Raw genomic sequence first — 18,143 nt, 5'->3', positions numbered from 1 at the left:
ACCAAATATCAACACATATGCTGCTATCTTCCAATATTTTCAAACCAAAACAGTTTATAAAACTTTAAGATCAAACACAACAGATAGCAGACAATGACTAGGGCAAAAATGAATTATGCAAAGTTTAGGAAATGAATTCTTCGAAAAGGGGTGGGATTTTGTTTCCGCAAGGCTTGAGAAAAAATAGCATGATTAGACTATTTTACTCTTATTTGAGTTTCTTTTTTATTTATTGATCTTTTTAAAAGCATATTGATCTATATATTCATTATTCCTTACTTTTCTAAACCTAACCAAACAATAGAATCCATATTTCCAGGTAATTTCTTTCCCACCAAACAAACAATAGAATTCATTTTCCCCAAATTTATTTATCATAGAATTTCAATTCCATTTCTCTCCAAATATTTGTCATCGAACCAAACGGACATGAAACATGTATACATGCATACATTTACTTTGGGGTAATGGAATGGGCGGGAACACGTACTTGTCGGCAATGGCAATATATATCCGTCCATTTCATATTTTCCCAACTTGCCCATCCACCATCTATGACCATCTTTAAATTCAACGTAACCCCTCCGGCGCCCTTATTGTCTTATCCAATTTTACAATCTCCCCATGCACCGCCCCTAATCTTCATCTCCCTCTCCCTCTCCCTCTTCGTCTCTCTGCTGGATAATATAATGTTATGCAGAGAAGAGGAGAGGAGAGAAGAGAAGATTATCATGATCCAGATCATTAGTAAAGGATTTACGTTATAATTATGTATATACGTGAATCTATATCTATATGTGCTTACAAACTGAATAATTAAGGGCGGAAAATTTGATCTGATTATTATTGATGGAAGACCCTGGGGGGACGCATGATAAATGCTTAGTGAAGACGAAGGTTCATTCTACGGGACTATGGGGCAGAGACATCGACGGCATGGACTATCGGTTTGTTACTTACAGTCTACCTCGTTTGTTCCTGCAATTGTGCATCATGTTTGGTCTCACTCAAGCCCTCCATTTGTTCTTCCTCAAGCGCTTCCGTCTGCCCCGCATTATCTCTGAACTTTTGGTATTCTATTCTCATTTAATGTACTTATTCTCATCTGAATTACAATTGTTATACCATGAACCAGGGTTCAGTTAAGAATGTGAACCCTAATTTTAAAATTATGTGTTTCCCGTTAATACATTCTGTATGATGCAAAGGCATCGCTAGTATTTCACGGTCCTTGCAAAGCAATACTGCCTTGGCCCGCCATCGATTGCCCGAGCTCTCGAATTCGGTCCACCTTGAGGGCACGGGCCTCGAGCTCAAATATGTCCCTTTTGACGCGTTTTGTACAACTGAAACTGTCGCCTTGACTTAACGATTATGCTCGTATCTCCTTGCTCCTCGGAGCAGGGGACGGTGGCATATCGGTTTTTGTACCTATAAACAAATTGAAAACACATAACATATAATTACAGACGCATAATATGATAACTACAAGACACATGAATTGTTAGCTACATGTACAAAATATATATGTTAACTGCAACACATAAGATTGACGTTGGTTAACATGTGATGTGTTTGCAGTTAACATATATATATTTTGTACTTGCCGTAATAATTGATGTCTGTAGTTGTAATTACTATGTTATTTGCATTCAATTCAATTTGTTTAGGGGTACAAAAACTTTTAACTGCATGTACATTATGTGTCATCAACCGTATGTAATCTGAATGTTATTTTTGGACCAGGATCGTCCAATGTAAGGCAGACCTTGATCCACCGATATAATTTCCCTCTATTAAAATCCTTTTATATATGTTGGTTGACTATGTACAGGCGGGTATCATCTTGGGGCCGACACTGATTGGACGGTTTGATTGGATAAAGACCAACATGATTCCGATGTACGAAGGACAATACGTTGATCTGTTGTCGAAAATTGGTTTCTTGTTGTTCATATTCCTTAGTGGAGTGAAGATGGATCCAGGAATGGTTCCCAGAAGCGGCGCCAAAGCATGGACCATAGGGATCCCTTCTGTCTTGCTCCCCTATGTTATCCTCAAGTATTTAAGCCGAAAGGTGTTGAACGATCACGTATGGACACACATTCATAGGTACAGACACCCCGCCATCCAGAACACCTTGGGCATTCAAAGTTTCTACTCTTTTCCGGTCACCGCCGTTCTTCTCGTCGATTTAAAGATCATCAACACAGAACTGGGCAGGTTGGCTTTGGCGACGGGGTTAATCTGTGATTTGTTTAGCAATTTAGTGTCCACTATTATAGCTAATATAAGCGTTGGGGTAATGTCCGCTATGCCGCTGGTTTCCGTCCATTCTTTCGCGCTTTCTTCCGGGCTGATTTTGTTTTTGGTGGTCACCGTCCGGCCGCTGTCGGCGATGATAATCAGGCGGACGCCGGAGGGGGAGGCGGTGGACACGTTCCACGTGTTGTTCATGTGTTTCGCGGCGCTGTTGGCGACGGTGCTGGCGGATAACGTGGGGATGAATTTTCACTACGGGCCGTTTATTCTGGGGCTGCTGGTGCCGGACGGGCCGCCGTTGGGATCGGCGGTGGTGGACAAACTGGACACCCTTGTCTCCGGGCTGTTTGCGCCGCTGTTGGTGACTTATTCCGGCACCAAGATCGACCTGCTCAACCTGTTTGATCTCCGGTTTCTTGGGGTGGTATGGATTACCGTGATGGTTTGCTACGTGATTAAGTGCGTCGCCATTTTCCTCCCTGCATTGGCCTGCAGAGTTCCTCTGAGAGATGCCGCTGCTCTTGCCTTCATCTTGAGCACGCAAGGGGTCGTCCAAATCTCTTCCTATCACAACAGCCTCGTAAATCAGGTACTAATTAGCTTCTACGTTTAACTATCATATATTATACTTAACTCCAAATTTATGGAGTTAGTATCATCTAGGGTCTTTCTAGTATACTGATTTTGTCACTTTTAGTCCTAAACTTTCAAATTACCTCATGGTCCTTTGACTTTTAAATTGTTACAATCCGTAGTCTAAGTTAACGACTCATGGTCTTTCAACTTTCAAAATTTAAGTAGTCACGGTCCTCTTAGAAGGACTATGGGTGGTTAAAATTTTATAGTTGAAGGATCATGGTGGTTAACTTGGACCAGAGATGGTAACAATTTGAAAGTTGAAAGATCATTAATGGTAATTTAAAAGTTTAGGACTAAACATACCACTGTATTTGGAAGACTCTAGATGGCATTAACTCTGTTATTATTATATTTATTTATATCTTATCCATTGAATTGTTGTGGTGAAATGCAGACGTATGATACCGAAACCTTTTCCATGTTGACAGTGGCTGCATTGGTGACGGCAGCAGTGTCCCACATTATGGTGGCATCCTTACACGACTACTCCAGGGCATATTGTGGCTACGAAAGAAGAAACATCGAGCACCTCTCCAAAACCTCGGAGTTGAGATTGGTAACATGTTTTCATCGTCTAGAAGATGCGGTAGCCGCCAGGAAACTGCTAGAAGTTTCATTTTCCAGCAAAGAAACCCCTCTGGTCATCTACTCACTCCACCTAGCGGAGTTGGTCGGCCGCGTCACCCCCCTCTTGATTGACCACCAATTGGGCCAAATGAAGACCTCCGCCGCCGCCGCCGCCTCCCCCGCCGCCAATTCTCGATCGCAAAAATTGGTGGCGGTTCTTCGCTCCTTTGCGCAGCAGCACTGTAATGAGTTCGTCACCCTCAACTTCTTCACCGCGATATCACTCCCCAAGTTCATGCATGACGACGTTAGCGCTCTGGCCTTTGACAAGCTGGCGTCCATGATCATTCTCCCGTTTCACAGGAAATGGAACCATCTAGGCAGGTTAGTTGTGTAACGTTTTCCTTTTCTTATTTATAATTTAGTTATTCCCAAAAATTTCGTCTAGACACTGATTAATCAGTGCCTAACGTATTAACATAAATTGTGGTTTAGGGCGACGAGTCGGCTAGGTGACTGACTAGGCTGCCTAGACGTTGGCTATCTAGGCCTCCTAAGCACCAACTGGGTCGCTTAGGCACCTACTAGGCTGCCTAGTTAGCCGATTAGTTATTGTTTCATTCTTTTTAAATTTGTTATTTATACTTTATTTATAACTAGTGTTACAAAAATCTGGCTAAGACACTGATTAATCAGTGCCTAATGTATCAGCATAAATTATGGTTTAGGTGGCTGGCCGAATAGGTAGCCGACTAGGCCGCCTAGACGCTGACTGCCTAAGTCTCCTAAGCATCAACTGGGTTGCTCCCGACTAGGCTACTTAGTCAGCCGATAATATTTCACTCAAAACAATATTCTTTTGAACGAAATAACCCTACGTGATGACATGTTTATCTTACAGGTTGATCGTGGATAGCAGCAGCATGAGGCTTCTGAACAGGACTTTGTTGGACCTGGCCCCTTGCTCCGTGGGCATTCTGATAGACCGAGAAAAGAGACGGATGCACCGGCGGTCGCCGTCCTCGTCGTCCTACCACGTCGCCGTGATATTCATGGGAGGAGCCGATGACCGCGAGGCGTTGTGCTACGCCAAACGCATGTCCAACACACCCGGGGTTCAGTTGACGGTGGTGCGGTTCGTCCCGGCGGACCACAACGCGGAGAAGACGCAGTGGGATGCGGTGCTGGACTCGGAGGTGTTGAAGGAGGTGAGGCATCTGGCGCAAAGCAATGACACCAAAGTTTGTTACAAAGAGGAGACGGTGAAGGATGGGGCGGAGACGGCGTGTACGGTGCACGAGATGGAACACGTTTTTGACCTTATTCTTGTGGGTAGACGCCATGAAACTAATTTGCCTCAGCTTTTTGGGCTTTCCCAGTGGAACGACATACCCGAATTGGGGCCTCTTGGGGACATGCTTGCTATTCAGCATATCAGATCGCCTGTCTCGGTCTTGGTGGTGCAACAGCAATATGTGAAGAACAAATGAACAAGTTAATTAAGACGCCATTGAACAACGAAAAGGTCTTACAAAAGTGGGTAGAGTACGTGTAGCATCAACTTCTTGTTCAATTGGTTTGTCTCTTTTTGTAACAAGGAAAACATTTTTTTGATAAATGAAAGAGGACGGCCCATTGTTCTAACGAATTTACCTTGTTCTCATACTTTCTCTTGTTCAAATTATTTTTAAATATTTTTAATTTGTAGCTATTGTTAATGACTTTTATCATTAGGAATATTTGATGGATTGAGCCATAGTCCAGCAATCGTTATGCGTTGGACCTCTGTCCAGCATGCATGCTGGACACGGGTAACAGTGCCGTTAGACATTGTTATCTCCTTTTTTTTTTTTTTTTTTTTTTCTTTAAATTTCAGACCGCTTCGTTATAGGAGTATATGTTCATAATTTTATTACTATATGTTAATAACTGTACAGTCATAACTTCATAACTGTACGTTCATAACTCTATAACTGTACATTCATAACTCCATAACTGTACATTCATAACTCCATAATTGTACATTCATAATTTTCGAAGCTCTATGTTCACAATTTTAGAGCTCTATGTTCATAATTTTATCACTATATGTTCATAATTGTAAGTTCATAATGTCAGAGCTCTTTGTCCATAATTCGATCAATAACTGTACATTCATAATTCCATAACTGTAGATTCATAATCTCATAACTGTAGATTCATAACTCCATAACTGTAGATTCATAACTCTATAACTGTACATTCATAACTCCATAACTGTACATTCATAATCTTCGAAGCTCTATATTCACAATTTTAAAGCTCCATGGTCATAATTTTATCACTATATGTTCATAATTGTAAGTTCATAATGTTAGAGCTCTGTGTTCATAATTTCATAATTGCATAACTGTACATTCATAACGGCATAACTGTACATTCATAATAAATAATAAATAAAACAAAATAACGCCGTTAACGGCAAAACGCGCGCGATTTTTTTTTTTTTTTTTTTAACTAAATGACGCGTTTTTTTTTGAAAAACGACATCGTTTTGGGTTGTGGACACGGATCCAGGGCATAATTTGCCATAGTCCAGTGCAACAGAAGAGCTAACATTTATTTAAAATAATATAAAACATTGCTCAAGCACCACTAAACACTGCACAAATATATATTAGGATATGATAATGTAAAACCTTGATATTCATCAAGAATATGAGATTCATAATTATTGAACTCTATATTCACAATTATATTACAAAAGTCTATGTTTATAATTTTCAATGTTCATATTCTCAATTGTTGAACTCTGGATGAGCGTAACAAATTCAAGATTGATTGATTATCTCAGTTAGTTACAGCAATAGAAACCTATAGGAATAGGCAACTAGAAATACTCCTATACAATAGGCTATGCTAAGTCTACTCTAATTACAGCACTCATATACATACCATATAATATAACAATAATATTAACATTACTAACACACCCCTTCAAGCACAAGGTGGACAGGTGGTAACATTGAGCATGTCCCTGATAACTTGAAAACGGGGCGCCGGTAGTGGCTTCGTGAATATGTCAGCTAGCTGATCCTTTGTAGACACAAAATTAACAAGGAAGTCGCCAGAAGCTACCTTGTCGCGAACGAAGTGGAAATCAATCTCGACATGCTTCGTCCGTGCGTGGAAAACCGGATTAGCGGCGAGATACGTGGCACCCAGATTGTCACACCATAAGGTTGCCGGATTACCAGAATGCAACCCGAGCTCCTTGAGTAAAGAGACGACCCAAGTGACCTCGGCAGCTACGTCGGCAAGGCCCTTGTATTCAGCTTCAGTGGAAGATCGAGCTATTGTGCGTTGCTTGCGAGATAACCAGGAGACAAGATTGGAGCCCAAGTAGACCGCATACCCGCTGGTAGACTTCTTGTCAATCGTACACCTTGCTCAATCGGAGTCCGAATAGGCGTGAATGTCAGAAGAGGATGACGCGGACAAGCGTAAACCATAGTCTTGCGTTCCTTTAACATAGCGTAGCACACGTTTCAAGAGGCCCCAGTGGTCTTCGGTAGGAGAGTGCATAAATTGACACAGCCGATTCACGGCGTATGCAAGATCCGGTCGAGTGATAGTAAGATACTGGAGAGCACCAACCAGACGACGATACTGTGTCGGGTTATTAAACGGGTCAGTTGACGGTGTGGCGGACTGAGTAACTGCTGCTGGTGTGGCGAGGGGCTTCCAATCAGACATACCTGCACGAGCTAAAATATCACCCATGTAGCGTCGTTGAGAGAGTAATAAGCCTGTGTCGGTTTGAAGAGTTTCAATCCCCAAAGAGAAGCTCGGGACACTAAGATCTCGAATCTTGAAGGCAGTGGATAGGCGAAGGAGCAGACTGTTAATTAAAGTTGAATCGTTACGCATCATAATTATGTCGTCAATGTAAACCAGCAAAAACACCCTGGAATCCCCAGCGGTGTAGTGAAAAAGAGATACGTCAGTCTTGGACGCCAAGAACCCAGCTGCAATAAGAAACTCATGTAGCCGTTTAAACCAGGCTCGCGGGGCTTGTTTGAAACCGTACAGAGACCGCTGTAGATGGCAGACATGGTCCGGATGATTAGGGTCTTCATACCCTGGGGTTGCTTCATGAAGACAGTTTCGGACAGATGGCCATTGAGGAAAGCGTTGTGGACATCAAGTTATCGTAGGGTCTAGTACTTCGACACTACAAGAGAAAACAACATGCGTACTGTAGTCGGTTTGACTACAGGACTAAAGGTGTCAAATAAATCTTCGCCGGCCACCTGGCTGAACCCTTTGGCAACCAAACGCGCATTGTAGCGCTCTACCGACCCATCAGCCTTACGCTTGGTGCATTAAACCCATTTGCAACCAATTATATTCATATTTGGCTCGGGTGGTACAAGGTTCCACTTGCTATTATGAAACAGAGCATTGAACTCTTGATCCATGGCATCACGCCACTGGGGATGCCCTACGGCTTTAGAGTAGCAAGTCGGATCAACAGTTGTATTAAGGGCATAGAACTGTTCACCCATTCCTCGCGTTTTGCGGCGAGTGCGCATGACATGCCCGTGTTGCTGGTTTTGATTGAGTTCAGGTGCAGCCACGGGTTCGGGGGCCTCCAAGGCCAAGGGAAGCGTGACCTGGGCCAGTGGGAGTTCCTCGGACACTGGTGAGGCCGGAGTTTAGACCACAACGGGCCCCGATCCCCATGGCAGCGTGGGAGTCGTTTGCGGTGTAGATTCCTGCAAACAAGACTGTGTTGAAAATGGAAAGACCGATTCATCAAACCGAACATGGAGGCAGATAAAGATCTTTCCAGTGGTTAGGTCCATGCAACGATATCCCTTAAAAGAAACTGGGTAACCTAGGAATACACACGGTGCTGACCGAAACTCTATCTTGTGCTGATTATATGGCCTCAGATAGGGAAAACAGCGGCACCCGAAGACACGGAAGAATGTGTATGGGGGTACGGACTTGTGTATACGAGAGTGTGGACTATCAAATTTAATTGAGGCTGAAGGTAGACAATTTATTAAACTGGTTGCTGTTTCAAAGGCGTAATCCCAGTATTTAAGCTGGACTGAGCTTTCAGCAAGTAGTGCTAAACCAGTTTCGACAATGTGTCTATTCCGGCGCTCAACCCGACCATTTTGCTCATGTGTATAGGCACATGATTGACGGTGAGAGATTCCAAGAGACTCAAAAGTATTATGTAAGTAAAGATACTCACCCCCTAAATCAGACTGGATGTCTTTGATAGAACGCGAAAACCGACGTTCTACCATCACCCGAAATAAATCAAATGTTTTACATATGTCCGATTTTAGCCTTAAGGGATAAAACCAACAATAGCGAGAGTAATCGTCTACAAACAAAACGAAATACCGAAAGCCTGAAGCAGAAATAACAGGGGAAGGACCCCAAATGTCTGTAAACACTAAATCTAAAACATGTTCACTTGAACTGGAAATCCTATCTAAAGGAAATCTTGCCAACTTGCCGAGTTGACACGCAGCACAAACTTCTGACGAACTGGATTTATTTGTGACCGGACAATTTTTGAGAACACGATGTATAACTTGACGGTGCGGATGACCCAACCGCTGATGCCACACTTTGGACGACGCCCGGGCACTTATGAACGCAAAATGTGTCCGCGGGACCAATAATTGGAATAAGCCACCGGAGGTAGGCCCTTTAAGAAGAACCGCTTCGGTGATGCAATCCTTCACACAAAAATAATCTTTGTGAAATTCAAAATAAACATGATTATCAGACACGAACCGATGTACTGATAAAAGAGGTAGGGATAATTTCGGGACATGTAATATACTGGACAAACTTAAATTTTTAAACTCAGACTGGATAGTTGCATGTCCTACTCTAGAAAAATCCAAACCTGCACCGTTGCCAACATTCAGAACATCACCACCGGAGTAGACCTCGGAGTGATCCATTATCTGCACGTCAGGAGTTGCATGCGCGGTGGCTCCCGTATCGGGATACCAAGCATCCACGCCCGCCGATGGAGTTGCATCGGCCGACATAGCAGCGTTCGCTTGCGGTGAGTGATATGCATACCGGCAGTTACAATGGACTGTTGTGTGCCCGTGCGCCGTGCAAATCTGGAAACGGGGACCTCCTCCGGGACCACGACCATTTCCCTGACCGCCCCTACCGCGATTATTTCTGCCACGGCCTTGGCCGAAGGTCCGGCCTCTATGATTCTGATCAGCGCCATGTTTCTGTCCACGACCGGCGAACAACGCCAATGGAGTACCTGCAGAGTCAGGAGTCGGGAATTCATCAGAGTAGATGAATTCCTGCGCTTGAAGCAGATCGAAAAGCTGAGGGAGCGTGACAGGCGTCCCGGAAGCCGTGAGTGCAGCGGAGAGAGCCCGGAACTCCGGGCGAAGTTCCCGGAGAACATAAAGAACCTATTCGTCAAGAGAGAGAGTGTGACCGGCGAGAGACAAAGACTCCACTATCAACTGCGCATGCCCCAAGTATTCGGCTGGTGAGCTGCTTCCCTGCCGGAGTGCTTGGAACTGCCCCAATAGATTGAGACAACGGGCACGGGTAGAGGAGCCCAGTGCGGTGGTGATCGATAGCCAGGCGTCACGGGCGGTGGTGCGGCCTACGGCGAGATACATCACCTCGTTAGAGAGTGACGAGATGAGGAGCGAGAGAATAGAAGCGTCCTGCTGAACCCTGACGGTGTAGGCGGGATTGACCGTCGAGGTGGAAGCCGCGCCGAACGCCGTGTCGCCGGTGGAGGGAGTGGCCGTGATGGTGGCCGGAGGACAGGGGTTGTCACCGTCGATGAAGCCGAGAAGTCCATGGCCTCTAAGGAACGACACAATTTGCGTTCACTAGAAAAGGAAGTTCCGAGTGGTGAGTTTTATCGAAACAAAGTGATGGGCTGAATTTAGTGAGTTGGTGGTGGCCGATGAAAGACTGACGGCACTCACCGTTCGTTCAGAAGAATTTGTCAACATCGGGGAATTTTTAGGAAAGAGAAAACTTGGCTTGCTGATACCAGATGAGCGTAACAAATTCAAGATTGATTGATTATCTCAGTTAGTTACATCAATAGAAACCTATAGGAATAGGCAACTGGAAATACTCCTATACAATAGGCTATGCTAAGTCTACTCTAATTACAGCCACTCATATACATACCATATAATATAACAATAATATTAACATTACTAACACTCTGTATTCACAAATCACTGAACTATATGTTCATAATTTGATAACTATACAGTTTAGAAATTATGAATCTACAGTATAGAAATTATGAATCCACGGTTGCACAGCATAACGCTCCCTTCAATATATAATGTCTTGGGCTATTAACGAATCGGACATAAACGAACAGACAGGGCCGGCCCAGAAGGGCGGGCAACATGGGCATCCGCCCAGGCCCAATGTAGAAAGGGGCCCCCTAACTTAGTTTTTTATTTTTGATAAAGTTAAGAGAAAAAATATTTCTTGCATGAACTGAGATTTGAACCCACAATTTTAAAATTATTATTTAACATTAAATCTACTTGCCCATTACACTCATTTAATATAGAGTTAATACCATCTGAGGTCCTCCGAGTATAGTGGGTTAACCACCCATGGTCCTTTCAACTATTAAATTTTAACCAACCATGGTCCTTTTAAAAGGACCACGATTGGTTAAATTTCGAAACTTGAAGGACCATGAGTGGTCAACTTGTACTACGAATGGTTAAATTTGAAAGTCGAAGGACCACTGATGGTCAACTTGAAAGTTTAGGACTAAACATGGCAAAATCGGCCACTATACTTGGAGGACCTCAGATGGTATTAACTCTTTAATATAATAATTCAATTAATAGATACTCTGTATATCCGTATATATTAGAGAATATTAAACTTCATATAGGGGTCCAAAGTTTGAATGAGCACTCTACAGGATTACTCAAACTGATTTTTAAAAAAATAAAGTCTTAAAAAAACTCAAAACTGATTTTTAAAAAAATAAAGTCTTAAAAAAATTATATGTCAATCAAAATTTAAAGTTATCATTGAATTATTTTCAATTAACACAATCTTTTGAAATATATATATATAAACATTATAACTTTATACATTAAGAGCCCATTGTTTTTATTTTGCCCCGGGCCTATAAAATGATAGGACCGACCCTGCGAACAGAGGTTGTTCGTATTCGTTTGATAAAAATTTTGGAACCCACTGGAAATCCTGGAAGAACTTGCGTGTTTCTAAGTAGTGGGAGGAGGTCTTGGATTTCAACATCTGAGGGATTTTAATTTGGCTTTGCTATGTAAACAATCCTGGAGAATAATTTAACAACCTAATTCTTTGGTAGCTCGGGTTTACAAAGCCAATATACTTTCTCAATTCTTCTTTTTTAGAGGCTAAGAAAGGCTCAAATCCCTCTTTTATATGGAGCAGCTTGTTGCAAACACATGAGATCATAAGGAAGCATAGAAGATGAGAGTGGGTAAGGGTAACCAAATCTTAATTTGGAAGGACAATTGGCTCCCAGATAAGAACAATCCTAGAGTTTGTTCCTTTCCTTATCCCCTGGCCTCATGGAAAACGCGAATGTAGCTGCTCTAAAAGACCCATATGATACTTGTTGGGATAAGAAGTTATCAGGTCCATATATATTTTCTAGTAGGGATGCAGAACTCATTCTAATCAAATCATTGATTGAAGCATTATAATCAGATTTTTTTTAAAAAAAAAAAAAAAAAAAAAAAAAAAAAACAAGAGATAAAGAATATTAGAATAATCAAAATACCTGCAGTGCAACAGAAGCATCAAATAGAGCATAAGGTTGAGCTAACATTTATTTACAATAATATAAAACATTGCTCAAGCACCACTAAAGACTGCACAAATATTAGGATATGATAATGTAAAAGCTTGATATTCATCAAGAACATGAATAAAGTACAACAATGCGTTGAAAATGAGTGTTTATGTTATAGTATACATTATATTGGAGTGGGAGAAGTAATAGATGAAACTTGCACACAGCCATTACTTCATCATATCCATTCATTCCACGCTGCCTTAAGATGCCTTCTTGGATTTGTATATTTTGGCACAGAAGATGTATATAACCATGTTGAGGAAGCTGAGAAAAGCTAAGAGCCAGAAGAAGTAATCCAGATGCCCGCCGTTCAAGTTGTCGGGAATCCATCCTGGATTTCCTCCTTGAGTTGTAAAATATGTCACCACGGTTAGAATCAGCGAGCTCAAGTAATTCCCCAATGCAGTCGTCAAAAGCGATAACGCACTGCACAAGCTTCGCATAGCGTCGGGTGATTGGTCGTAGAAGAACTCCAGTTGCCCGATAAATGTGAAAATTTCTGCAGCTCCCAGTAAGAAATATTGAGGTATCTGCCAGAAGATGCTCATTGGAACAGCAACAGCTTTGTCAACCAGATCGAGGTCTCTCGCGATCTGCAACCGCTTGATCTCAACCAATGCGGCAGCTGACATGCACAGAATCGAAAGGAAAAGTCCGATTCCCATTCGCTGCAGTTCAGAAAATCCCCTTTCCTTGCCGGTGAGCTTCCTAGCAATGGGGACGAGGATAGCATCATAGATTGGAACCCAGACGATAACGCTGATAACATCGAAAGATGAGAGAGATGCTGCGGGAATGTTGAAGGAGCCAATGGAAGTGTCCATCATCGTCCCTTGCTCCACAAACATTGTGGACATTTGGGCATAAACGGCAGAAAACACTATTCCAGTAGCCCATATGGGGAACATGCGAATCAAGATCTTCAATTCCTCAACCTGTGTTACTGTACATAGCCTCCATGCATTGGAATAATCCCCTGTTTTCAGTTCATCATCTGATATTACTGCAGCTTTATCAAGGCATCTAGAAAGGAATAGCAATGATGCAAAATTCATTAGCAGAAGGATTTAATTAGTAAATAACATCAATGCAATCTCAACCTAACCCTCTCCCTACCCAGAAACCAGGAAAGACAAGTAGTAAAACTCTTTCTCATTCGCATCAGTTTATAACAATTATAGTTTCAAACAAGGAAGCATCTTTTGCAGACACATTACCAAGGAAAGAAAATACTACTTAGGAAAATGTACTTCCATGAAGATGGGCAACAAATATATTAGATGTCATGAAATTACTGATCATCACATGTGCTGTGGCAATAAGCCATCATATACTAGCAAGGCAGAAGCTATAGAAAAATTAAATCAAGAACAATAGGAAATATTATTACTTTTGGTAACAAAAGATCAGATAAAAGATAACATTATTACTAGAAGAAGCGAAGTTCAACCAAACATTAAATGTTGAGAAAAGCTAATACTCCATAGTATATAGGAAGAGAGTCAAAAGCCACAAAATGAGGTTTTTCAAATGAGCCTTTCTAATAATCCTAGACAATTAAATGACACAATTTCTGATACATCCACTATGATAACTTTGACCATCATTAATAATAAAGAGTTTTAATAGTTAAATATCAAAACAACTTGCCTATTACAAAAACGAAGTTTGGACATGCAATCAACCAAACATATAGAGAACTTTTTCAACAAGTTCTTTTTTAAAAGCTCTTACCAAAATAGGAAATATTAGAAAAGATTCAGATGGGCTAAACATGCTACTAAACTACAACGAAACTGACACAATGGAGCAACTAAAAATTCCTAAATTCAAGTTTAGGCAACTTTCTAAAACTCATTTAGGAATAGTCTAACTACTCATAAAATCTACTTGTGTTTTATATATTTGAGATATGGTTGGCTGTTCATATGAAATTCTTCTCATGGGTTGAACTAATATGGGGACTAAATACTAGCAGAAGCCTTACAACTTTAAAAATATTTTTCAACACCCTTCAACCATAATCCTCTCATTTGCATAAAAATCCCATCTACACATCATATAAAGAGAATTCCAACTAACAAAAGATGGAATTTGATAATTTCTTTTGAACCAATCCATTTGACTACCTCAGTTCATCGGTGTGCAATAGCTTTCGGCTTCCTTCAATTGCAGAAACGTTATCTTGTGTTTCATATAGTAGACTACTATCAATGGGGACAGTCACATTCCATTTGTGGATTGATGCAACCAAGACCTGGCACATTCTTGTGAGAGGACTTCCGCCGGGCTTCTGAAATCTGTAAAGAGGTGTTCCTGCAAAGAAACTTGCAATAGCAAGTGCCATAAACAATGCAGGAATCCCAAATCCAAGGCCCCACCCTGCATTGTCTTGTATCCACACTATTAAACTACTAGATACTAAAGCACCAATGTTGATGGAAAAATAGAACCAATTGAAGAATGATCCCTTCTTAACCCTCTCTCTTGAATCAGTATCATCAAATTGATCAGCACCAAATGATGATACACATGGTTTGATTCCACCCGTCCCTAGAGCTATCAGATACAGGCCAATAAAGAATACTGCATACTGGGCAGGAGTAGCAGTTGGGCATAAAGAACCCACACATTCAGCAGGCTTTAAAGCAGGAATAGATGCTGATAGTGTCAAAGTGCACATGCCCTGTACAAGGAAATTGAAAAAATAAAATAAAAATTCAACCATGTAGATGGGGCAAAAGTACATGAAAAAGAATATAGAGTTATATGTGGATTGGCATTACTCCTAACTTCAAATGAAATAGAAAGTTCTAACTTAAAACATAGGAGTTGGTTATCATGGCACAGAGTAACAAGTGGCATGTGATAAGTTAGTCTTAATGTCTTATACTGAAGCCGTTATGTGTCCTGAAACAAATCCAGCAGCTTGCAAATCTCAAATTCTCTCTTCACTAATGACCATAACCTGTCCACTACTGTATGGCTCTTGAGGTACATTAGGAAGCAATTGACAACCATAAAATCATGCACACTAAAAGTTGTTCTCTAATCTCCATAAGATAATCCTTACAGTTTTCCCAAAGTTGTAAAACCATGTCATTATCCTACCTCAAAAAAACTATTCCCACTTATGAAATCAAGAAAACAAAACTATCAATGCAGACCTTCATAGACCAAAACCTAACAACATTTATATATTTATTTAATACTACATAAAAGACCTGAATCTATTGATATAAATAGCACATGAAAAGAGATGACAAATCAAAATGGTCCATACAAAGAAATAGATACTGGAGAAGACAGCAATAGTCCAATATCTTCCCCAATATGCATCTGCCAGGACAGCACCAATAAGGGGTGTTAGGTAACAGGTTCCTTGCCAAGTTGTGACATTTCTAGCAGCACTAACATTTCCTTCATGCAACTTCTTTGTAAGGTAAGTAACAAGATTTGTTGCAATGCCGTAGTAGGCCAGGCGCTCACAACACTCAGTACCTGATGTCAAATTAAGCTTCAACAAGAGCTAAAAACGGAAATAAACGAGATGTCTAATATAAAAACAAAGCAAAAATACCAAGAATAAAGGGGCAAGCTCTCCAGTTTCCAGTAGTAGTCTTAAGAGCAGGATCCCCCTTCCTGTCAACTGAACCATCTCCTGTGAAGATTCTGCTGCTCTCATCCTGACAACAAAGATACAAACACGTAATTGAAATTTAAAAAATGAATCTGCCGTTCAGTCACACAGATTTGGGCACTCATTGTTTACAATATTCAGCGATCACAAATACTTGTTGCTGCAGCTAAAAGGTATAGAAAACTAACAAATTAAGATAATTGTCAGAGTTATTAAACAAATTCAACTGAAAATTAATGATATATTCATCATATGGATCATATATATCCGGAAAAAACAGAGAGAAAAAGTGAAACCTGCTGAAGAAGACCACGTTCCAGAAGCAATCTGTCTTCTTCCTGTGTTCCCATAACAATTTACAACACCCCGATCTATCTATCTATCTATGTGTGTATCGTTGGAAGACTTCAGCCCAAATGCACTAGCATCATTGTATAACTCCAATATGGATTCCAATTTGTATACACTGTAAAATATGTTATTTCACGTGAGTCACAAGTAAATCAAAACGTACAGCAGATTGTATGACTAAGCCCATAGCTGCAGATAAACCAAAAAGAAGATTCCCAAAAAAAAAAAAAGGTTTAATGATACTTGAATTACGTAGGTATCTAGACTTCTAGAGTTAGTGTTCTGCGGAGTGAATAGTAATTCATAGACGCTAGGTGTTCATATCAACTAAAATAGTCAATTCAACAGAAGTAATAAATGTTGAATTAATTTCCATAAGGAACGACTGGTCATAGAACATAAACAGATCCATCACTATACAAAATTGCTACTATAACAACTTAGAATCACTGAACACTACCAGTCAACTAAAGTTTTGTAGATTCAATACCAGGATTAAGCAGTAATCAAGAAAGAAATGAAAATCGCGAAAGAGAGAGAGGTACGGTAGCAGACTAGCAGGTCACCTCGCTGCTATGAAGATGGAGGCTATGGCTGCGGCCTGCGAGTCCTGGAGGCTGGAGACAAAAATTGATTTTGAAAGAACCAATCCCTATTCCTAAATGATGGAGATGGTCAGACAAACAGAAGAGCATAGAGATCCGCGCTCACACGTTATCCACATTGGAAGTTGGGAGGATTCTCAAAAACTTAACGGCGTTTGTCTCACCGTCACCTGGATTACATCAGCCGCCACAAGTTAACGCCGTTTGTGGTCACTGATCATGGTAGATACTATTACTCCGTAATCGTTTTTTATGTTTTATGAGAAATATTTTTTTATTATGGTAAACTATTTAATAAAAAAATGAAGATGAAGTAAAAACCATTTTAATTTTAAAGAATAATTGTAAAAGCTCACTTGTATTAAAAACATTATCATTAAATTCTCTTTGATATCAAGAAGAAAAATATCATTTTTATTGGGATGGACTTAATTCACTGATTTAGACCTTGATAGCGGTAGAGTGGACAGATTCTTTATGTGCACCGGCATTTGGCTTTATCTGCTAAGCTATCGAGTCACTGTGATTTACATTCTTTCAAATGCCATGTTGGATCTTTAGAGTTGAAGATTCAATATTTTGAGATAAAAAAATATATTTAAAAAAGAAAAAAAAAACAAATGGTAAATTGAACACTGATAAAATTGCAATCCCACAGTTGAGTGTTTGAAAAGTTTGTTAGGTCTGATTTGAAGTTAAAGGTAAGAATATTTTCCTTGAACATCACCCTAGCGAAGCTCAAATTTTTTAGCAATTTATACGGTGGACAAAGTTACACATAGCATTATAGATTCTAGATTGAAATAATGAGGTACATAATTTATAGAGTAAGGTACAAAATTTCATAACACAAGATACAAAAAATCACAATACAAGACACATACAAATATTATATCTTTACTTATTTCTTTGGATAGTAACATATATTCAATAATTATATTATTTATCAAATTTAAATTTAAATAATGTAAATAAATAAATACTCAAAATATTATATAATATTCTAACAATGTCTTATTATAAAAATGTATAGTACATAATATCAAATTTTGCTTTAGAATGACTTAGTGTTGTGATTAAATAAATAAAATAAATTAAAAAGACCATATACACATCACTTAGTCAAATTACAAGAATACCATGGCATACAAAGTGAACTATAACCACAAAGACAAGACACAAT

The 18,143-nt window shown here is 40.3% G+C and overlaps 2 protein-coding genes across 3 annotated transcripts; one reads left to right on the top strand and one right to left on the bottom strand.

Moving 5' to 3' along the window:
- Positions 1-602: 602 nt before the first annotated feature.
- On the top strand, positions 603-5,131 carry LOC109174600 (cation/H(+) antiporter 3-like). The gene is made up of 4 exons (XM_019323837.1): positions 603-1,071; positions 1,835-2,851; positions 3,296-3,852; positions 4,370-5,131. Exons 1-4 carry the CDS (start codon positions 850-852, stop codon positions 4,956-4,958), a joined length of 2,385 nt encoding a protein of 794 aa, XP_019179382.1. The 5' UTR covers positions 603-849; the 3' UTR covers positions 4,959-5,131.
- A 7,194-nt stretch (positions 5,132-12,325) lies between these two features.
- LOC109174601 (protein NRT1/ PTR FAMILY 8.3-like) lies at positions 12,326-17,098 on the bottom strand. Of its 2 annotated transcripts, none has more exons than XM_019323838.1 (6): positions 16,901-17,098; positions 16,301-16,470; positions 15,945-16,050; positions 15,648-15,865; positions 14,494-15,050; positions 12,326-13,387 (listed from the first exon to the last, which is right to left on the bottom strand). In XM_019323838.1, exons 2-6 carry the CDS (start codon positions 16,352-16,354, stop codon positions 12,565-12,567), a joined length of 1,758 nt encoding a protein of 585 aa, XP_019179383.1. In that variant the 5' UTR covers positions 16,355-16,470; positions 16,901-17,098; the 3' UTR covers positions 12,326-12,564. The 2 variants fall into 2 exon arrangements, with proteins under 2 accessions (XP_019179383.1, XP_019179384.1); XM_019323839.1 differs by having other exon boundaries at positions 16,922-17,098.
- Positions 17,099-18,143: the final 1,045 nt, after the last annotated feature.

This window comes from Ipomoea nil, unplaced genomic scaffold (assembly GCF_001879475.1).
Source record: "Ipomoea nil cultivar Tokyo-kokei standard unplaced genomic scaffold, Asagao_1.1 scaffold0642, whole genome shotgun sequence".
In the NCBI taxonomy this organism is placed as follows: domain Eukaryota; kingdom Viridiplantae; phylum Streptophyta; class Magnoliopsida; order Solanales; family Convolvulaceae; genus Ipomoea; species Ipomoea nil.
The sequence above is the reverse complement of the archived record's forward strand: the minus strand, read 5'-3'. Positions and strand labels throughout refer to the sequence as shown.